This window comes from Prunus mume, linkage group LG6, assembly GCF_029339155.1.
Source record: "Prunus mume cultivar Tortuosa linkage group LG6, ASM2933915v1, whole genome shotgun sequence".
Classification (NCBI taxonomy): Eukaryota; Viridiplantae; Streptophyta; class Magnoliopsida; order Rosales; family Rosaceae; genus Prunus; species Prunus mume.
In genome coordinates this window covers 4,226,504-4,248,731 of record NC_142703.1, presented here as the reverse complement: position 1 = coordinate 4,248,731, position 22,228 = coordinate 4,226,504, and the positions used below count along the sequence as shown (strand labels likewise).

At 35.3% G+C, this 22,228-nt stretch overlaps 3 protein-coding genes and 1 pseudogene across 3 annotated transcripts; 1 reads left to right on the top strand and 3 right to left on the bottom strand.

Moving 5' to 3' along the window:
- Positions 1 to 502: 502 nt before the first annotated feature.
- Positions 503 to 9,238, bottom strand: LOC103342741 (disease resistance protein RPM1-like; annotated as a pseudogene).
- A 1,376-nt stretch (positions 9,239 to 10,614) lies between these two features.
- On the bottom strand, positions 10,615 to 12,266 carry LOC148915883 (succinate dehydrogenase assembly factor 1, mitochondrial-like). Its single transcript, XM_089053783.1, has 2 exons — positions 12,133 to 12,266; positions 10,615 to 11,244 (listed from the first exon to the last, which is right to left on the bottom strand). The coding sequence occupies exon 2, from the start codon at positions 11,158 to 11,160 to the stop codon at positions 10,864 to 10,866; it is 297 nt and encodes a 98-aa protein (XP_088909909.1). The 5' UTR covers positions 11,161 to 11,244; positions 12,133 to 12,266; the 3' UTR covers positions 10,615 to 10,863.
- Positions 12,267 to 17,310: 5,044 nt separating this feature from the next.
- Positions 17,311 to 20,000, top strand: LOC103342708 (loganic acid O-methyltransferase-like). Its single transcript, XM_008246346.3, has 3 exons — positions 17,311 to 17,446; positions 18,614 to 19,270; positions 19,484 to 20,000. The coding sequence occupies exons 1-3, from the start codon at positions 17,348 to 17,350 to the stop codon at positions 19,823 to 19,825; spliced, it is 1,098 nt and encodes a 365-aa protein (XP_008244568.3). The 5' UTR covers positions 17,311 to 17,347; the 3' UTR covers positions 19,826 to 20,000.
- On the bottom strand, positions 19,964 to 22,101 carry LOC103342707 (7-ethoxycoumarin O-deethylase-like). The gene is made up of 3 exons (XM_008246345.3): positions 21,491 to 22,101; positions 20,879 to 21,331; positions 19,964 to 20,677 (listed from the first exon to the last, which is right to left on the bottom strand). The coding sequence occupies exons 1-3, from the start codon at positions 21,995 to 21,997 to the stop codon at positions 20,057 to 20,059; spliced, it is 1,581 nt and encodes a 526-aa protein (XP_008244567.2). The 5' UTR covers positions 21,998 to 22,101; the 3' UTR covers positions 19,964 to 20,056.
- Positions 22,102 to 22,228: the final 127 nt, after the last annotated feature.

Sequence of the window (22,228 nt, the reverse complement as noted above, 5' to 3'; positions counted from 1 at the left end):
CAAAAGAGCTTCTAGACGCAAAAACTAAGTAAGAAAATGGAAAGCATGGCTGAACGGCCTGAGCTGGAGAAGTCACATGCTGGTGGTTTTTGAGAAGATTAAGGATGAATCTTTATTAATGGCTGAGACAATTGAATTATTTAAGAATCTTGTAGAACTGTGATGTTTTTACCAAAGCTGCAGAATATGATTAAAAGCTGCAGACCACTGTGAGGTTGAAGAAACTTGATGAGCTCCTGACTAGTAGTGTAGTTGCATTGCATAATGAATTGTAAAAGTAATAATAATTCTAATAATGTTGGTAATAAATAGCACAATATTCAAACTCATTATAATAAAAAATAATAATAATAAAAATCATTCTTAATGAGATTAAAAAAAAAAATTATAAAAAAAAATCAGCAGTGAAAGCACTAGGAATTGTTTACTCAGCCAAGCTAGAGTACAAACAACATTTGATCAGAAAATACAAATATTAAGTAGTGCAAAACAAGAAGCTCAGTCCTTCCATCTTCACACAAATTCATCAAAATAAAATGAATGCACATATAACAGACTTGTAAATGAGAAGTGGCTTATATAGCAGTAGTTAAAGGATCTAAAATTATTGGGCTTTGGAACGTCAATGGAAGGACAGAAAACTTACGGTGTGGGGAAAGAATCATGGGGCGAGCTTTCACCTTGCAGAAGAAGTTGCAGATGATGTTTCGTAAATTTGGTCAATTTCGTGGATGTGTTGTACCTTTGGATGATCCACGCCTCCTTCTCGTATATTTTCTATAATTTTCATCGGAACAGACCCCAATCTCAATGTTTCTAGATTCCTAAGGAATTCAAGACCGTGTGGTAATGCCTTTAATTTCATGCAGCAATGAAGTATTAACAACTGGAGTTTCGGCATCACACCTTCTTCTATTGTTATATTTTTCAAGAAGGGAAAATTAAGCAACTCCAGATGTGTGAGCCTTGCAAAGCCTATATTGAAGCACAACTCATTCCCAACATAGGCATTAACAAGGATAAGCCTTCTAAGACAGGGCAGTGCTTCAATGTGTGGTAGTAGATCTTCTCCTGAGTGAAGCAAACCAATTTGGTACAGTTGCTAGTTTGCCGCTCAAAAGAAGCCTTTGAAGGTGTGGCGGAGGACCTGGAAGAGAAGCAAGTGCATCGATTCGAAGAAATTCCTCTTCACTTGTAACCAATAAATACAGGTAGCGAAGGAGCTTCATCTTTTGACTGGAAGCACAAAGGTTCATCTCATTACTTCCTTTTACATTTGTAATGCCAATGTGAGTAAGTTGGGTCATGTTCCCAACAATTTTTAAAAAGTTTCCTTCCGAGTCTGATTCAACAAATGACAAAACTTGCAATTTTTTCAACATACAAATATTTGATGGTGCTCTAATCCCTTTAGCATATCTAAATTCCCAAGATGCTCCACTGTATCGATACATAATTAGATGGCGTAGGTTTACCAACTTGGCAATTTCTTTTGGAAGTGTTTCAATCTCTGTGTCGCTGATGTCTAAGGTTTGAAGATTGCAAAGCTGTCCTATGGATTCTGGAAGTTTTTTAATTGAAGTTCTACTCAAACTTAAATATCTTAAGTTGAATAAGTACATAAGACCATCAGGCAGTTCTTCAATTGGTACATCCTCCAAATCTCTAATCCTCAACAATTTGAATTGAGAAAGCAATGTACTTGAAATAGACGGCGAGAATACACCAGTGACAAACACGTGAAATGAACGAAGCTGCCACATACCTTTGCATACTTTATTTCTCCTTCAGATGTCTGAATTGACAAACGACGAGCTCTGATTTCTTCCATTACTTCTCTCCCATCATAGACAACACAAAACTTTTCTTTTTCTAATGTGGACAAAGCAAGCTTCCGCATAAGATCATGCATCTTACATGCTTGTCTTATAGTTGGACACCTTACAACCTGCAACATGCTACGAAAATGAGTTCCATAAGATAGCTCTCAGAAACTTCTTCCAGTGTGACCCCTTTAACATGTTCAACGAAGCCTTCAGCTATCCACAATCTAATAAGCCTTTCTGCTCAAATCAAATAATCTTCTGAGAAAATTGAACAATATAGGAAGCAATGTTTCAGTTGATATGGCAAATCGTTGAAACTGAGAAACAAGATTGTCTTCACAGGTTCTAGGAAATGATCATTTATTAGATGCCAATTTATGCTGTTGCAGACTTTTCTCCACTCCGTAGATGACTCCTTGGAAGACATAAGACCACCCAAAGCTACGATTGCTAGGGGTAGACCTTTACAATTCCCCAAAAGTTCCCAAGCTGATGATTCAAGCTCTGGTGGACAACGTTTATTATGGTAAGTTGAGAATGCTTTCTTGCTGAAGAGCTCCCAAGCCTCATTCTTTTTCAGCGGTTGAATACGATGAACATGGCTTTCTACTCCAAAGGAATAGAAGGCTATGTATTCTTTTCGAGTAGTGAGCATGATTCGACTTCCAAGCTGTCTATTTGGAAGTGCTATCCTCATTTCTTTCAAAAGTTTTATATCCCACACGTCATCCAATACAACTAGGTACCTTCTAGACTCCAAGTAGGTTACGAGTATATGTAGCAATTCCCTATAGCTCATGGAATTGAAGTCTGCAGCTGCAGGGACCTCTTCCTTCGTTGCTTGGTGGACTTCCTTGATCAAGCTTCTAAACAAATCTTCTCGATCACATAACTTTGGGAAACCGTAATCCACGCATATATAACAGCTGAAATGTCTCTTCACACTTTCACTGGTGAAGGTTTTTGCAACTAGAGTTGTCTTCCCTGATCCTCCCATCCCGACCACAGAGATAACCACTTGTTGTTGCTCTCCGTTCATCAGCAATCCCATCAATATTTGCTTCTTGTCTTCAATCCCCACAAGTTCGTCTTCCTTAATAAAAAGGGAAGACTCTGCTTGGTTTTTCACCCATTTTTGAATGTCATCTGAACTTGTTCCTTCTAGGGGACCAATACCGTATCTTTGATTCCTCTCTGTAATGTCTTTGATGGTTTTTGTAATTTTCTTTAACTTTTTGCCAATTTGACGCCTATACCAAAGTTTCTTTGGAATGTGAATGGCTTTGTGGAGGCAGCTTGCAAATCGACCCCTATACTTTGGAATGTGAATGGTTTTGTGGAGCCACCTTGCAAATCGACTCCTATACCAAAGATACTTTGGGTTGTGTCTCGTTCTGTGGAGCCACCTTGCAAATGGACCTCTGTTCCAATGGTTTGGAAAGCAAATGGTTTTGCAGAGCAAGCTTGCAAATCTAACCCCACTCTGCTGCTTGATGAGTCGATTTTATATTATATATTTAACCCCATTCTTAGTATATTTTGGTTAATATTTTGGAAGAATTTTGATACTTTGAATTATATTTCTAATATAGGTCTTTCAACTTCCTCTGGAGCAAAACATAATCAAATGGACGAATTTTGGAGTAATTCCAGTTGGAGGACGTTCGTGAGTCACTTAACTTGATCGTGTCAGAATTTCAGACTTTTCCACCAAGCGATGATTTCCTGGCGAATAAATAAAGGAGCAGTGCGCTATGCTGGAATAATGACGTTTTGGGCTTTTATTGCGATTTTAGAGCCCAAGATGACCTCGGATGGGTTCGTGGCCTTCTGGAGAAGTGTTCGGAATATTTTTATCTTTAAAACGAGCTATCTTGGGCCAGATTTGGAGGAGATTTGAGACCAAAACGTGGCTGGGCAGATTTGGGCAGATTCTCCTAATCCAATTTGGACTTTATTTCCTAGTCTTATTTTATTTTAACTTAGTTTCCTTGTGGGGTTTGGGTAGCTAGGTTTTAGGAGGCATTTAAGCTTCTTTTCACATAAATTTAGGGGATCTCCTTTTAGAACTTCTTTTTGGCTTTGGGAGAAATTGCTAGGGTTTTGCATTTTCGCTACTTTCAGGTGTTTTCATTCTTACTCATTCGAATGATATTTTCTTGGATTTCAATTATGATTATGTGTAACTAATTCCCTTTGCTAGGGCGAGGCCGTAAGCCTTAGCATGAATATGTAGTTTTATTAATTTACTTATGAATGGATGCATGTTTGCTTTGAATTATTAATCACTGTCACTACTACAAAAAGTGACAAAGACGACCAGAAAAAAACGACGGTCTAAGTGAAAACCATCGTTGTTTTTTAAAAGACGACGGTTCTATAAAACCGCCGTGTAATAACACCTTAGACACCTAAAAAATGGAGATTCAAATGATTGTTCATAAACAACGACGTACCTAATTAAAAAACCAACGTCTATTTGAAACAGGATTTCCGCAGTGTAAAATCAAAGCAAATAAAGAACGGCAGAAGTTATGAATCGACCGACGTAGAAAGTAAAGACGACGATTTCAAAAAAAGCCGCCATTTTTACGCAGAAAATAACACGACCAAGTTTTCGTATAAGGCGCCATATAATTACAAATAAATCCACGGCGGTAAAATACAAAATATCGCCGTATTAAATTAATGTACAACGACGAAAAATAAAAATATATCGACGTCTTTCTCATATAGTTCTACGACGGTATCTTTAAATCTCACCATGTTTGTTTTTCATTTAACGACGTATTATAAAATTTAACGTCGTGTTTATTCCCTTTATACGTCATACCTTATATTTAAACCGTCGTCTTAATATGAATTTTTTTTATCAATTTATTTCTTTGATTTTGTATCATACGTCATACTATATGTAAAGATGACGATTTTTATAAAAACCGTCGTCTATTATAGGTAAAGATGACGATTTTATAAAACCGTCGTCTATTATATGTAAAGATGACGATTTTTATAAAAACCGTCGTCTATTATATGTAAAGATGACGATTTTATAAAACCGTCGTCTATTATATGTAAAGACGACGATTTTTATTAAAAACCGTCGTCTATTATGTGTAAAGATGACGATTTTTTAAAAACCGTCGTCTATTATATGTAAAGATGACGATTTTATAAAACCGTCGTCTATTATATGTAAAGATGACACTTTTTATAAAAACCGAAAAAACCGTCGTCTATTATATGTAAAGATGACGCTTTTTTATAAAAAAACCGAAAAAACCGTCGTCTATTATATGTAAAGATGACGCTTTTATAAAAACCATAAAAACCGTCGTCTATTATATGTAAAGATGACGCTTTTTATAAAAAAACCGTCGTCTATTATATGTAAAGATGACGATTTTTTTTTAAAAAAAAGGGTCATCTATTATATATAAAGATGACGCTTTTTATAAAAAAATGGTTGTCTATTATATGTAAAGATGATGGTTTGTTATAATAACCGTTAAATCATGATTTTTCATTTATAACCGTCGAAATTTTTTGTCCCGTTACTTTATCTCTGAATGTTTATTTTTTTGATTTTTGGTGTAGATGATCTCGAAGTATAAACAAGCAAGTTTGACGGTTGGATCGTTGAAACTAGTTTCTTAGAATGCGTATGCCATCAAAACAATATATTCACTAACAATTAAGAGTTTATTTATACTTTCGTTAAATATAACATAAGATTTTGTGGTATCCACTAGTGTAAATATTTTAAATTAAAGATCAAATTCAGTCATTGTATTCATATAGGGTCAAGGAGTGTAGCGGTAAAAAATCATCAAAATCGGAGTTAGAATAACCGTTAAATCATGATTTTTCATTTATAACCGTCGAAATTTTTTGTTCCGTTACTTTATCTCTGAATGTTTATTTTTTCCGATTTTTGGCGTATATGATCTCGAAGTATAAAAAACACGTTTGACGGTTGGATCATTGAAACTAGTTTCTTAGAATGCGTATGCCATCAAAACAATATATTCACTAACAATGAAGAGTTTATTTATACTTTCATTAAATATGACATAAGATTTTGTGGTATCCACTAGTGTAAATATTTTAAATTGAAGATCAAATTCAATCATTGTATTCATATTGGGTCAAGGAGTGTAGCGGTAAAAAATCATCAAAATCGGAGTTAAAATAACCGTTAAATCATGATTTTTCATTTATAACCGTTGAAATTTTTTGTCCTGTTACTTTATCGCTGAATGTTTATTTTTTTCGATTTTTGGTGTAGATGATCTCGAAGTTTAAACAAACAAGTTTGATGGTTGGATCGTTGAAACTAGTTTCTTAAAATGTGTATGCCATAAAAAAAAATATTCACTAACAATTAAGAGTTTATTTATACTTTCGTTAAATATAACATAAGATTTTGTAGTATCCACTAGTGTAAATATTTTAAATTGAAGATCAAATTCAGTCATTGTATTCATATAGGGTCAAGGAGTGTAGTGGAAAAAAATGTCTATTGTATGTAAAGATGACGCTTTTTATAAAAATTGTCGTCTATTGTACGTAAAGATGATGCTTTTATAAAAACCGTCGTCTATTGTACGTAAAGATGACGCTTTTATAAAAAACCGTTGTCTATTGTACGTAAAGATGACGCTTTTTATAAAAACCGTCGTCTATTATATGTAAAGATGACGCTTTTTATAAAAAAACCGTCGTATATTATATCTAAAGATGACAAATGTTTTTTTAAAAAAAGCGTCGTCTTTTAAAACACGCTAAAAAATGGCCGCTTAAGTGAATTCGCGCTCGATAAATTTTCAAATTTTCACCCGTCTTTGAAAATCTTATCTCTCATTAACAAGCGTCGTCTTTTAAAACACGCTAAAAATATCTACTTAAGTGAATTCGCGCTTGTCAAATTTTCATATTTTCCCCCGTCTCTGAAAACCTTATCTCTCCCTCCTTCTGCACTCTCTAAAACACCCTCATGAAACTCTCTACAAAATCATCAAAAGATCGATATCAATGAAGGAGTTGAGAGATTAAGGTCTTAGCAAATCCATAAGATGTAGAGGGATGTTCTGTATTTGAGAATCAAGCTGGTTGAAAGGTTTGATTTGAAAGTCACCTAATCTCTTAATACCCTTCTATATCTTGCTAGTGAATTCTGGATTAGTCTGTTTGCGTTTTTGGTATGTTCTTTGTATCCCTAATTTCATATTTTGTCTCTCTTGATTTGTCTGATTTGTTTACATATTTTTTTAATTTCTGGTTTCTTTTTAGATTTTCTGATTTGGTTATCAGGAGATGAGGAGGAAGCTTGCAGATTTATAACTTTTTCTTTTGCAGGTTTTCTATGTGAGTCGTATGTTTTTATGTTGTTGAAAATTTGCAGGTTCTCGATGGTCTTTTTTATGCTCATTTTACAAGTTTTCTATGGAAATATGGACCAATGGTAAAATTTCTCTTCCACCTAATTTTTTATGTTTATAATCTTAGCTTCTTCTTTTTTTCTCTCTTTGTCATTTTGATTTATTTACAGGGATGATGGAGGAGACTTCAGTTATGCATCATTTGTATGTTTGGATGAGGAATGCTTGGATTAGGAGTACGTAGGTCTTGTTAGGAATTATGTTTGTTGTAGAATAAAGATTGGTTAACTATGTAATAACTATTGAATCTTCAAGTTTTATGAAAGAAACTATTTTTGATAAAGCATTATGGTTGGTTTTCTAGTTAAAATTGTTGTATAGCATCATAGGAAATCAAAAAGCATTATTGTACGTAAAGATGACGTTTTTATAAAAACCGTCGTCTATTGTATGTAAAGATGACGCTTTTTATAAAAACCGTCGTCTATTGTATGTAAAGATGACGCTTTTTATAAAACCGTCGTCTATTGTACGTAAAGATGACGCTTTTTATAAAAAACCGTCGTCTATTGTACGTAAAGATGACGCTTTTTATAAAAAAATCGTCTATTGTACGTAAAGATGACGCTTTTTATAAAAACCGTCGTCTATTGTACGTAAAGATGACGCTTTTTATAAAAACCGTCGTCTATTGTATGTAAAGATGACGCTTTTTATAAAAAAAGGTCGTCTATTGTATGTAAAGATGACGTCTTTATAAACAATCCACGACGGTTTTCATAAAAAAATCGTCATCTTTACATACAATACACGACGGTTTTATTAAAAACAGTCGTCTTTCCTCCTATAATTAACGATCTTTACCTCTAAACAACGACGATTTTCTTTAAAAACCGTCATCTTTACTGATAAACAACGACGGTGAAAAGCCGTCGTAGTTTGAAACCCAAATAGACGGCAATCGATTTCACGACCGGCGAAAACCTTTTACACGACGGTGGTTTCCCGTCGTCTATTTCGATTTTTGCAGTAGTGTGTGTTTAAAACTATCTATCTATTTTAATGATTGATCACCATTAGGATATGTAGACAAGTAATTTGATGCAATTTCTGTTGGAACATCACCCTGAAATTGAGGAGGGCTTCTTGTGATTAGTAATTGTAAGTTCACTTAAGGCGAACATCACGTTCTTAAGGGTTGCATGGTTTTGCAAAGGGTTTTCACAAAGCTTAATGAGTCTTGCATGTTTATATTTGATCTGAACATCACAGACGGATTGCATGTTAGATATACGTTTTCGCTTGAACATCACAAGGAAAATATGCATTAGGAAAACCTAACCTTCAAAGCATATATGTGGAAATTCATAAGTAATTGATAGAATTGCATAGGATTGCGACGGTGTTGGCTAAACCCTAGTTTTCTCTAAATTGTTAGTCTTTAAAAACGAAATCGTTTCTCTTCTTTGCTGTTATTATTTCCCAACTTTCAGATTTCTTTTACTGTTAGTTTAATCTTTTCAAATTCATAAACTTCAAATCTTTGATAAAATCTATTTTAGTTATTAATTAAGAGTTAGTTTAATTACAGATTAGTCAAACAATCTTTGGGGACAACGACCTTGCATGAGCATTTATACTACAATTACCTTGTATTCTTGCAAGTATTTTCAGTGATTTTAACCCTGTTTGCGCAGGTACTAAAAATCCTATCACTGCTCATGCATGTGGTACATGAACTCATCAATGATATCTTCAACATCATAGGCCAAATCTCTCACGCTAGCTACCCATGTCTCCTCTCCTTCTGTCTGCGGTTTCTTCCCCTCAGCATCCTTTAGGAAGGATTTCATGCTTATAAGCTCTTGCTTAATCTCATCAATTTGATCACGAACACCTACTATGGAGGATGCTTCGCTCTCAAGAATGCCTGCAACTTTGCCAATCAAGAGATCGGTTGCAGTTGAGGCCATATTTGCTCTTCTACTGTATCTTCTTAATCACAAAATCATAGGATCAGAAATGGAATTGCCCTTACCATCTCTCTAAGAAAATTTTCTGAGAGAATTTCTGGTGTGGTGACTGATATGAGTTGAAGTCAAGACAGAGAATAGAGTTGAAAACATAATTAAATGGAAATCAATATATCACAATCCAAAATTAGAGTAGAGAGTGACATAGCTATAGCATAATCCAAAATAATTTCAGTGACCATTTCAACTTTGTAGGGGATTCTGGTGCTCCATAAATGAAAGAAATTAGAAATCTTTTCCTAATCACACCAAACTGCAAATGTTCCCTCACTTACATTACTATATCAGACTGACATGTGGGTGATTAAATATATCTTGGGTTCTCTGAACTCAGAAGCAAGTGATGTAGTGAAAATGTGAACAAACTCTCTGTACTTGTAATATGCATGTAAGTCCACTCCCTCCATCCAACTTGTATTAAAATATATTTTCCTTTGAATAGGAGTTCTGACATATAATTATTTATATAAGTTTGCTCCCCATTAAAGGAAGATTTCTGCTACCCAATTAAATAAACAGAGCATGTATATGTGGTGTCAGACTATGATTAATCTGAACCTAAAATGCAGCATCCTTCATAGTCAATGTAGTCTAGAAGGCAGCATGCGTTAGGGGAAGAGTGAAAGGAAGTCGCATAAAGTTCACTTCTTTAGGTTAATTGTTTATGGGATGAAGTTGATGAAATAAATAAACTAACAAATTAAAATTGAGAAAGAAAATGCAAAAGAGAGATCAAAACTGGTAAACTTCTATATATATGTTTCTATTTCTTTTAATACAAGCGATAATCATCTCTAAATTAATCTAATTTACAAGGAGGGGGATTCGAACTTGGGTGCAAAGGGTCTAGCTTATTGCCTTGGCCAACTGACTTAACCCACATTTGCATATTATTTGTCTCGATTTATAAGACAGATATATCAGTTATACCAGATGGAAGATTGGGCAATATAAGCAAATCCTCTTTTATATGGCATGAAAATAATAAGCTCATGGTAAGAAAAGCAATGGTTTTCTTCAATACCATTTTTTTTTTATACAATGGACTGCTTTAATTGTAATCAAGATGCTTTTGTGCTTGAGGTTTTAGTTCCTGGTTGTCGTGGTTGAATTTGGGTCCCTGTTCAGTTTTATAGGCATGCCATCTTGTTGGATTCTTTTCCTTGTTTGCTCTTCTCCATTTCTTAGTTTGTTGCAGTTTTGTTTTTCGGGTCTTGCATTAGTGAGCCATTAAGTTGGGGACAATGCAACTTGGAATTATATTTCAAAAGTAATATTTGCTTATTTGCTTACCATTCCCATCAAACAAACCACAATCAATCATTGGTCTTTTTTTATCGTGTAACGAACAATAAGCAACACAGAAAACAGGACTTGAACTATCAACAAAGGCCAATAAGCTATTATTATCATATCTGGAAGATAATCAATACACATAGCCTTAGAAGACCATGACCATCAACGAATCGCACAATTTAGAGCTTTCTGAATAGCTTACATTGAGATTTTAGAGTAACAAGGAAATTTCAGCCAAAAATTTATTTTCCTCTGTTTCTCTGTTAAAACAATGGATCAAACTAAATTTGGCTCGACAAGTAAATAAGAATAGATGACATTCTTACTTCAATTTGTAGGATGTTTTGTCTGCGAAAAACTGACATTCAGGGCTGATAATCCAACAACATCGGGCCTCCTGAGCTGATCAAGCTGTTTCTTAGCACGGCGAAGCAAGTACTCAATGTAAAGGAAATTTTTGCGGTCTACCTCCTTGGCATTGCGGTGGAACTCACTTGACACAAGTGACTCAATCTGTTGTCGATCTTCAGCACATTTTGCACGGGCTGCCCTCAGAAACCCTCTGTATAGACTAAGGACTTGTTTCTGCATCCCAGAAAGCCTTGGTCCTCTGGAGGCTCCCATTGCATCTTCTTTTGTTTGGCACCAGATTTGCTTTTGAGAACAACTTCAAAACGTCATGGAAATATTTTGACTTTGTTGTTTCTTCTGTATAGAAACATAAATTAGTATATTTATTAAGCTATAAGTAAAACAAAATTTACCACTCAAACAGAAGAGGGTTCCTATCACAAAGGACAAGAAGTCGCATGAAAAGCTGATCCCCAGATACAACCAATACAAGCATTGGAAAATTCAAATTGGTGTTGGATTAAACTAACAAAGCCATGTTTTGCATAACATTGCTTCAAAACAAGCAGCAAGAAATCCAAGTAATGACTTAATCAGAAATATACAAGTACAGCAAGATTGATTGTAAAGATATCATGGTTCGTATGCATTTTAAAATTACTTTTTCCCTCTCACTCCATGATTCAATCCATGGAGGACTTTCCTCATACAGGTAGTGAGCATCAGAACAAAATGTAGCCTTCAGCAATTCCAAGTGCAGATAAGTTCCGCCCTTGATTTGATTCAGATGCGCATACATTCAGAGGAAAGGAAACACATTATAGATTATATCCCGCGTAATATCGAGAGACGAAAATGTGATTAAACTGGAGCAACTAAACAAAGAACACATGGAAAAGACCTAACTTTCTTGTCATGACATAACGCCATTTTCAGTTAGACTCGGGACTAAATTAAAAGATGTGATTAGTAAGGGAAACAAACAGTGATGAACATCTCTAGGGCGCAATAGAAAATTGGAAATACATACGAAATGTTGGGAACAAAGTCTCGCAAATCAACAATCTAACAACATTTAAGTAACACCCAGAAGCTAACTTGTTCAATTTTGTTAGTAATTTGATGATTTTTGCGACAATTTTGAGCAAATACAAATCAAGAACGGGATGATATAATAAGTATTCAGAATTACAAAGATACCAACAAAATAAAATAAAGAAATCAAACGGGAAAAGCATATTATACCTGTAGCGTAGAAGTAGAAGAACTGCCAAAAACAAGGAGAGAGGAAACAAAGATGAGAATGACGACCAAGTGTGCCCAACTTCTTGGGTTTGCCAGCCCATGTGCACAGTGCACGTGAGTCACGAAAAAAATTTTGACCGTGTGATTTTAATTCCAAGCAATTTAAGGATAATTCTTAATATCTGTTAAAAAATTGTAACTGCCGTTTCTTATGAAACATGGGCCCAACTTGTTGGGGTATTATAAGAGTCAGAAGAATAATATTAATTCGAATAATTTCGTGGATAGTCTTATCCTTAACTGTAATTCGCCTCTCTATCTAAACATACCATGTCTATAAATAATATATATAGACATGGGTATGTTTAGTATTATTGTATACTATTTATGTTTCTTGTTGTATAGACATGGTATGTTGCTTATACTCGACTTACAATGTTTCTTTCTTTAAAGAGTATAACCGTATGACCATACATTATAAATAGAAAATTTTAAAAGTATAGAGTATAACCGCGCGGCTATACTCCAAAATTGAATATTTTAAAAGTAAGTGTGAGACTGGTAGTCGTGTTTGTTTCTCTTCTTTTATTTTGTCAATGATTGGACCTAAATGCCCCTCCACGTGAAGGACATGTATTCGATAAGTAATGCACTTACAATAATTTGACAGAAATAGTGAATTATCCTTAAATTGTTTGGAATTAAAACTACATGGGCAAAATTGATGAAATGGACACCACAAGGACCTTAGTGGTAAAAATAATAAACCACAGGGACCAAAAATGACTCTTTATCATACATCATTAGTCCACAACGTTGTCGTTTCACTCATCTACTTCTTGTAGCTCATGCGCATCTTTCCTTTGTGGATGGGTTACTTGGCTACTTCTTTCTGATTATGGATTTGAGAGTGTTGCTACGACACACCTTTTAATGAAAATGGGGAGGACAAGTTTATCCATTTGTGAAGCAACCTACAAGAATTTGGCTAAAAATAAAGAAGCGTTTTCAATTCAAATGGTCTCCGAAAATGTCCACGAATTGCATTTTGGTCCCTTAACTAAATTTTTCTTTCTAATGGTCCCTTAACTTTTATAATGGTGCAAATTGGTCCTACCGTCTAACTCCGTCAATATTGCCATTAATTTGAGGGTTAAAATCGTCAAACTTACTATGGATTCTCAACCTCTACATCAATCAAAACTTATCCAATCATATATTCATCTTCTCTATCACGCAATTCATTTAATTTCGGGTCAAGGGCCCTATTTTCAGATGCATAGATGAGCTATTGATGATTTACAAACCCTTACACAAACTCAAATTATGTTAAGGAAGACAATTTAGGCAACAATATAATATAGTCAACTCATGTTAGCCTTTCTTTTTGTATCTGATTGTGTACTATGAAAGTAGATAGTTTAGGCTATAATAGCGAATCTTCCTTTCTTAAAAGTCCTTGTATTGTATCAACTCAACATACACCGAATCTGATTCACGTTTCTTTACATGGTATCCAAGCATCACGTCCTGGTATGTATTTTTATGTTTATATTAAAAGGGAATACATCGTTAAACTTATTATAATCCTCGCCTTTTTTCTCCATTCTCATGCACCACTTTTGACCTAGCTCGAAGAGTTTAAAAGTGATGATTTTTTTTCACTGTTGTTCGCGCATTTGTACATACATGTATATGCAATTGAATTTAAAATCTAGTTTCTCTATGGCTCTTCTTCTCATAAGTTTAGCAAAACATTTTTTAGTAGAAAATGTGATTTACTCTTTATACTATTAAATTGACGGGACATAATAAATATATAATGCAAAAACTAACGTATAGAAGCTTCTAATGTGTTAGAATTAAAAAAATATATATCCATATACTTCTAAGATTCAAAGGTAGAATACAAGTAGTACCCAATCAACTTGTGCAAACCTTCAAACTTTCCTTGCCTTTTTTTTTTCTCGACTAATTTTTACCTTCAATTTCTATATGGCTATTTTTTTCATGAGTTGAGCAAAACATTCTTTAGTATATAATGCAATTTACAATTATATACAACATTAAATGAAAGGAATAGAATCATTATATAATGCAAAGCTAATGTACAAAAGATTAGAATATATAAAGAGTGCTGCTAAATGAACCTTAAAATTAATTGAGTACACCCGATTACCAAACTATTTATTGAATTACTAATTTATCAATTGATAATTGCTTGTTGCCATATTTTTTCTTTTCTTCAAGAAATTTTGGCCTTAGCAGCAACAGGAAATTTAACTTTAATATTATATATATTTCATATAAATATATAATACATATATTCATGAACAAATAAAGTAGCAAGTTCGACTGATCTATTTTGTCCAAAATGGTGTGGCTGGAATTCAGGATGCAACCAATGATCGTAAAGTAATAGTAACCTTGCTTAGGATTGGTATTAGGGTGTTGTGTGATAGAGTGTATCAGGGTATACCAGGGGTATTTTTGGTAGTTAAATAGGGTCTACTTAGTTAATTTTATATTTTGATTAAAATATTAGGATGTACTTAGATCATAAGGTGTACTCAGTTAATTTTAGGGTTCGTTTAGCAGCACCCTATATAAATATCGATACTAATGAGATTAAGGCTACATAAATATGATATAAACTATGCATTCCTAATATCAAAGACATGCAAATGTAAAGGATTCCTTAGGAAATCCAAAAATAAATAAGGACAATTTTGTCCATTTTGGCTTCTTTTACAAAATTTCTCTCTCCTTTGTGTTTTTCCAAAGTCTCCCTTATAATTTCAAGTTTCTTATATGCATTTGTTTTACAAAAGTTGTATTCAAGTTCTATCCTATTAAATGAACATGTTTTTCTTAAAACTATCAATCCTTCTAAGTCTCTTATCTTTCTCGTCTCTCTCGTCCAAGTTCAAGTTAGACATCATTATTTAGGACATAAATGTTTTGGGGAGATAGAATTTCCAAACAAGGACGCGTATGAGGCAACTTTCAGGCAATAACGAAAAAAATTCTTGACTCAATTCCTCCTATAGGAAATGCAATTGTATTCAAAGGCAGAGAAGAACAAAATCAAATTTTATATGGGCTCGCCAAGTGTTGGGGATTCGTCGTAGCATAACGTCACCACATATCATGCATAAGCTGCATCCATAAAGCAAGTCAACAGCTTAGAACTTAGAACGTGCTGCCCTCAACTATCAGGAGCTATAATTTGGTACAATAATTGGTTCTTAAAATACTCAAGCAAAAAATTCTTAGGTAAAAGCGACAATATAATGGGATTTTTGTGTGGAATACGGAATAGGTTCATGCTCCTCCATTGTTGTTTATGAATGTCCAACAACTTTTACTGATTGTGTTTGCAATCTACTCTTATCGGGCCTTTTTTGGCTCAAGGGCACTTGAAACTTATGGGTGATGAAGTGCTTTACAGTGCTACTCAATGCACTACCGACCTTTTGCACATAGAATGTAAGAGGTGTCTTGATGTTGCAATGAGTGATCTAGAAAACGCAAGAGCAATGGAAGGAGAGGTTACCGTACGTGTTTATTATGGGAGTTGTTATATAAGATTTGAACCTTATCGCTTCATTCGTTGATGAATAGAATTGGAGGATAGATTCTTTAGGAAAAAAAAAAAAGGCCGAAAAACCCTAGCCCCCAACCCCTAACCCCCTATCTCGCCCCCATCTTCCTCCTCTCTCTTCCCTCTCAACCCTTCTCTCTTTCTATATCCTCCTGTTTTTTTCGTCTCTTATTTCCTTCCCTTTCCTTTCTCGTGGATCTTAGTTTTGTTTTTTGTTTTTCTTGTTTCTGGTTACATGATTTTTTGGTTTGGTTTTTTTTTCTTGGCTGTAATAAGAGTTACCGATAGTGCCATCTATCTCGGCAGAGGTGGCGGCGTCAACATCGATAGAGGTAGTAATGGTTGCTATGTTGGTTCGCATGTGAAGTGGAAGCAGACACCCCGAAACACCATTATCGTCATGATTTAGTTACCGCTTTTGGCTCTAGTTCAGTGTTTGGAGTTACAATAATGAAAGTTATCGGTTTTTGTGGGGGTGGGGTTTAGTTGGTATGGCATCTATGGAATTCTTTGGTTGTCGGAGAGGATGTGGAGTGTTGTCCTGTTTCTTGTTTGAAGTATATTACTCATTAAGAGTTTGCTATACTTTTTATTTTAATTCTTAAGAACTCTTTATGAGTTTGCTATGTTTTGTATTCTAGTTTTCGGCTGCAATACAAATCATCGTTCTGTTCTTGTGATGGAGATGTATTGTTAATCTGAGTACGAGTACTTCAAGATGTTGAATCAAGGGGTTGAGTATTTGTTGGTTTAGGCGTAATTCTCTCCAAATCAAATCAACATATTGTTGTGTTTGGTCACTAGAGATGTTGTATCCATTTAGCTCTTTTGTGGCTTTGTACTAATGTTTCATCAATAATTACCATCACTTTTTCTAAAATAATAAAATAAAATAAAAAAGTGAGACCCAACCAACTGTGCTCAGCAACAAAGCAAAAAGGCCATAGGCCCAAATAAAATGTAAAAGAAACAGTAACAAGCTTAAAGCCCAACATGCATTAAGCCCACACAAGCCCAAACCAAGGCCAAGATGGCAAACATACCCTAAACAAAACTCAGCCGAGCCGCCAAAGCCTGAGATGACATCACCGGGACAAGTTGAGGGGATGAACTGCCACACCTAAGGGGCACAAAACGAAAAAACGCACAACCCACAATCCATCCAAATACCTTTAAAAAGAAATTTTATACATCCTAATCTGCTCATTTGGAAACTTTCCATAGGGGATGGAACCAAGATAAAAATAGAAATTTTTTGTAAGAATGGAAATGGGAAGGCAAATTCGATCCCGTCTCGCCCTATTATCATCCCTAGCAACCACAATGAATGGTAATACATGAACCTAAACTAAACCATTTGAATATAATCAATGCATTTTTCTCCATATGATATTGCATTCAGACTAACCAACCACATACTAAACGTATTTATACATCCTAATCTGCTCATTTGATAACAAGTCTAGAGCGTTCTCTACACAGTTCATGACATATCACGTTCTTCGACGTCTGCCATTGATTAGCGTCGCCTAGCACTTCCTCAGTAGTTAGACATAAATTAAGAAAAAAAAACCTCCACACCCCAACAGACTGATAGGGAGAGAAAGAGATATGGCAAGAGCAGAGGAAAGCAATGATCAACTCTGTGCAGCTTATCCAGTGAGAGGTGGAGATGGACCCAGCAGCTATGCCGTCAACTCTGTTTACCAGGTTAGTTTCTTCTCTAGCTACTATGTACAAGCCTCTGATTTACTTGGCTAGTAACTTATAAGAATGTTTTAATTTCCGGAGCCATACATATATAAGAAAGAACCGATTTGGGTGCTGCAGTAATGATTTCATCTTATTTTATTCTCTTTAGAATTAGTAATTAGTGATCGCTAAACATGTAAACATTGTTTTTCAGTTTGTTACCTACAAAGATAATAATAATTTTTTGTGTTAGATATAGGCAAATTAAAGATATAGGTGGGTGTAGCAAAGGACTTTGTAGCTCATGTGGTTACAAGGATAGGGAAACATTTATAAAATATTGAACATGGTCTAAATTTTATAGGCTTGTTCCTACTCCAATAAATATTAGCCCGCTGCACCAAATAAATATAGCTCATACATGCATTGTTTTTCTTTTTTTAATAAACTATCAATAGCCCAATCTAAGTAAAGTAAATAATAGCTCAGTCCTCTATTTAAAATAAGCCCACTCTTGAAACATATAGAAAATAATAAACATCAATCCAATCCTTTATAAATTTGATTAGAAGTAGAACTCACGCTAAGGCTCTACCAACTTGAGCTATTCTAATCGTACTGATATTGGGCTACACCAACAGAGAGTAAAGATGTTAGACAATGTGTTTGATGAGCTTCTAATCGTCACATGATGATAATAGACCGGATATCATTTATAGTATTGCTTCATGTTGGACAATGTGTTTGATTTGTTATTTATTTATATTTTGTACTTCTTTGTGTTATATTTGCTCGTAATATGGCTTTGTTTGATTTATAAAATTTTATTTACATTTTTGTTTCAAGAGAAAAAAGACTTATAATATGTACAAATTTATAAATAAACCCAATCCTAGACATGTATTTATAAAAAAACCCAAGCACTATTTATCTCCTCTAAAATAATAAAAAATTTAGCCTACCCCTCTAAAAATTCATGGATCCCCTATTGTGTGGTCAACGAGCATTTACCCATGTGTCCTAAGTGTCCTAGTTTCGATTCCCCGCTCCCCAATATATAGCTTGTATTTTTTATAAAAAAAAAGAAGAAAAAGATATAGGTTTGTAGTAGAGAAATCAAAATTAAAGATTTTGAATCCCCTCTGGATTCAATTAAATGTAACATGAACATTTCTTCTTATACAGAGAGGAGCTGTGGCTGCTGCCAAAGAATTTATAAGCAAGGCAATTGAAGAAAAGCTTGACATGGAAATCTTGTTATCTTCCAAGACCTTTCGCATTGCAGATTTGGGTTGCGCTGTTGGGCCCAATTCCTTTTTTTCTGCTGAGAACATAATTGAAGCTGTGCAGTTGAAGTATAAAAGCCAAGGGCTGAATTCCCAAACCCTTGAATTTCAAGTTTTCTTTAATGATATTACTGCAAATGATTTTAACAAGCTCTTCAGATCCCTCCCAAGCAACAGGCAATACTATGCCGCGGGTGTACCAGGTTCCTTCTATGGCAGGCTATTTCCTGATGCTTCCATTAACCTTTTTCACTCTGCTTTTGCTATTCCATGGATGTCTCAAGTTCCAAAAGCGGTAATGGATAGGAACGGTCCTGCTTGGAATAAAGGGCGAATCTTTTACTCAGATGCCTCGGATGATGTAGTGAGTGCTTATGAAGCACAGAACGCTGAGGACATGGAGCGCTTCCTGCATGCCAGGGCTCAAGAGATTGTGAGTGGAGGACTCATGGTATTTTTCATTCCTGGCCGTCCAGATGGTACCCCCCATTCTCATACTCTGCCAAATGTGATCTATCAAATCTTAGGATCTTGCCTCATGGACTTGGCTAGGAAGGTAAGCAATTGTTTTTATTATTTTCATTCTTTTTTAAATAGTGATTTTTCCTGGGGAGGGTTGCTCTATTTTCTCTTATTTGTATGGTTTTAAAATAGTGAAGTAAGATGTAATTATATTTGATTTTACAATTGTTATCTATTGTTGCTTTGTATTGGTTTGTTCAAGACATCCTTTAGCTGCTTTATGTATTTTTTCACTTTATGCATGCAGGGAGTTGTTGATGAAGAGAAAGTAGATTCATTTAACATACCTAATTATTTGATGTCTTCCAAAGAACTTGAAAGTGCTGTAGAACGAAATGGATGCTTCAGCATAGAGAGAAGGGAAAATTTGGATCATTTCTTTGCACATGACACTGTCTATAAAAATCCTCAATTACTTGCATCTCAAATCAGAGCTAGCTTGGAGGGACTCTTCAAGCAGCAATTCGGAGACGAAATCTTGGACGAGCTTTTTGAATTGTATGGTAAAAAACTTGAAGAGCAGCAGTCCATGGTTGAGTCAGGGAAGGCAGTTGTTTTTCTTGTTGTTCTTAGACGCACAGCAAATTGATTTTAACATCCAGCTTTTAATAGTTCAGTCTGTTTTGGTCATGTAGAGATGGCCAACTAAGTATTCGAATAATCAGCTGGCTATAAGTATGCTTTCAGATAATAACTTTTATGTGTTGTCTTTGTTTATTGGCAGTAATTGAGATTAACTCTAGAAACTCATTACTTATTTTGCAGTTTGTCTCTATGTTCAAGTGAACAAAGAACTTATAATTATATATTACACAAGAGATCACTGCAGGTAAACAGAATTTGACAATCTAGGTTTAGGAATGCCAATGAGAGGCTTTCCTTTTCGAATTGTGAGCCCCACTCTCTCTTCTACATTGTCGACAATCTCAGCAGGGCATTCCCACTCAAAAGCATGAAGCAGTGCTGCTAAGTAAAAGTGCACCATGCGATGGCCAAGGGGCAATCCGATGCAAGACCTTTTCCCACTCCCAAAAGGAATGAGGTTAAAATCATGGCCTTTCACATCAATGCTTGACCCAAGAAACCTTTCGGGTTTAAACTCACAAGGGTCTTCCCAAACACTGGGATCCCTAGCCATCCCCCAAACATTCACCAACACAATACAGCCCTTAGGAATTTGGTAACCGGAAACCTCACACGCCTCATTCGTGCTACGAGGAACGAGCAGTGGGACTGCAGGGTGGAGCCGGAAAACTTCTTTTACTGCTGCTTGAAGGTAGGGTAGATTGGAGATGTCACTCTCTTTAACAAACCGATCCTTCCCAACCACTTGGTCCAACTCCATAACTATTTTCTTGTATGCATCAGGTTTTCTTAGGATCTCTGTCATCCCCCACTCAAAAGTGCTTGAGGTAGTCTCTGTGCCTGCGACAAACATTTCCTGTAAAAATTCAAAATAAAAACGTTGGTCTTAGGTTTAATTGGACTCAATTATGGTTTGCTTGTTGAACTGATATACAGGTTTGTTTTGAGAATTTTACTGTATGGGGGATTCGAACTTGGAATCTCTTCCAACATTGAAAGTATATTTAACGGAAGTGTGAAAGTACAAAGTTTAGATATTAATGTCTAGATAACTTACCGCAAGCATGCCCTTGATGTTCTTTCTGGATAAGCTTTTTAATTCATCATCTCTGTCACTTCTATAATCCAATAACACATCTAACAAGTCCAAATTTTCCTTCCCAATATTGCCGATTCCGATTTTTCTTTCTTCCAACCTCTCCTTGATGATATTTTCATAAAACGCATCTAATCTCCAAAAGATTTTCAATATTCTCCGTTTCAGGCCTTGAGGATCAAATGGCTTGAATACTGGGATGAGATCAGCAACGTTTACAGAGCCAAGAATTTGCATTAACTGCCAGAATGTATGTTTTAGCTCTCTCCCTTCCTTTTTTGTGTTCTCAAAAAGGTTCCTACCGCATACTGTGTTGCTCACAATGTTGCCTGAGGCCACGAAGGCCCACTCTGCAATGTTAACCGAATTCCTGGACAGTGAAATTGAGTAGAGCTCCTTGAGCAACCCATGAACCTAACGAACAAATGAAACAATTAAGACTGTTCATATTTCTCTTTACATAAACATCATCTTTTTATCAACATTTTCTTTACGTGCACATATGTAATTTTAGGTTAATTAAAATAATAGCATTACTGATGTTATATATATGCATGTAAGAAATTAACAAACCTGTCGCTTGCGAAGTGGTTCAAAAGCCTCAAAGGCCTTGGCAGAGAAGAGCTTTTCCATTAATATTTTTCTAATTACTCTCCATCGTGCACTATCCATGGGAGCATATACAATGGAAGCGGTATCATATGTAATGACTCGGATGGCCTCGGTGACGGTGCGACTGGAGAAAACAGCCTCCTGCTGCTTGAGGGTCTTACATGCCATCTCCGGCGACGATATCACGACAACCGGCTTTAAACCTAGTTTCAGGCTAAAGAGCGGGCCATGGATTCTGGACAGATGAAACAAGTCCTCATGAAGGCGATTGTTGAGGAAGTGAAGAAGGCTTCCTAGTACGGGCCATCCCACAGGTCCTGGTGGAGAATCCTTCCAGTTCTTAGAGTCCTGGAAATGGATGATAAAATATGCACCGATTGATGTAGCCAATGCAACGATAATGTAGAGAGGGGAGGTTGAAAAAGCTGATGATATGGAAGTAAGCTGCAGGAAATCCATGGTTTGCATGCTCTGTGTATCTCTGGCTGTGTTCGTGTGTATTTATAAATCAATCGTTCTCCGGATCGAAGACTTTAAATCCCAATTGCCACGTTTTCTGGTTAATTAAAGATTAAAAAAAAAAACGTGAGTTTGGCTAATTGGCGAGAACAGTGAGTCCACACTTTCACATTCCACTCCTTGTACTTATGTTTTCTTGGCTTATTTTCTCTTACCTTATCATTCCCTGTTTGTATAATA

Excerpts from the sequence above, each read along its gene's own strand:
- LOC103342707 (XM_008246345.3), bottom strand. The coding sequence starts at position 21,997 with ATGCAAACCATGGATTTCCTGCAGCTTACTTCCATATCATCAGCTTTT. Across the intron at positions 21,332-21,490 it reads AACCACTTCGCAAGCGACAG|GTTCATGGGTTGCTCAAGGA; the intron begins GTTTGTTAATTT and ends TTTGTTCGTTAG. Across the intron at positions 20,678-20,878 it reads ACATCAAGGGCATGCTTGCG|GAAATGTTTGTCGCAGGCAC; the intron begins GTAAGTTATCTA and ends GAATTTTTACAG.
- LOC148915883 (XM_089053783.1), bottom strand. The coding sequence starts at position 11,160 with ATGGGAGCCTCCAGAGGACCAAGGCTTTCTGGGATGCAGAAACAAGTC.
- LOC103342708 (XM_008246346.3), top strand. The coding sequence starts at position 17,348 with ATGGCAAGAGCAGAGGAAAGCAATGATCAACTCTGTGCAGCTTATCCA. Across the intron at positions 17,447-18,613 it reads CCGTCAACTCTGTTTACCAG|AGAGGAGCTGTGGCTGCTGC; the intron begins GTTAGTTTCTTC and ends CTTCTTATACAG. Across the intron at positions 19,271-19,483 it reads TCATGGACTTGGCTAGGAAG|GGAGTTGTTGATGAAGAGAA; the intron begins GTAAGCAATTGT and ends TTATGCATGCAG.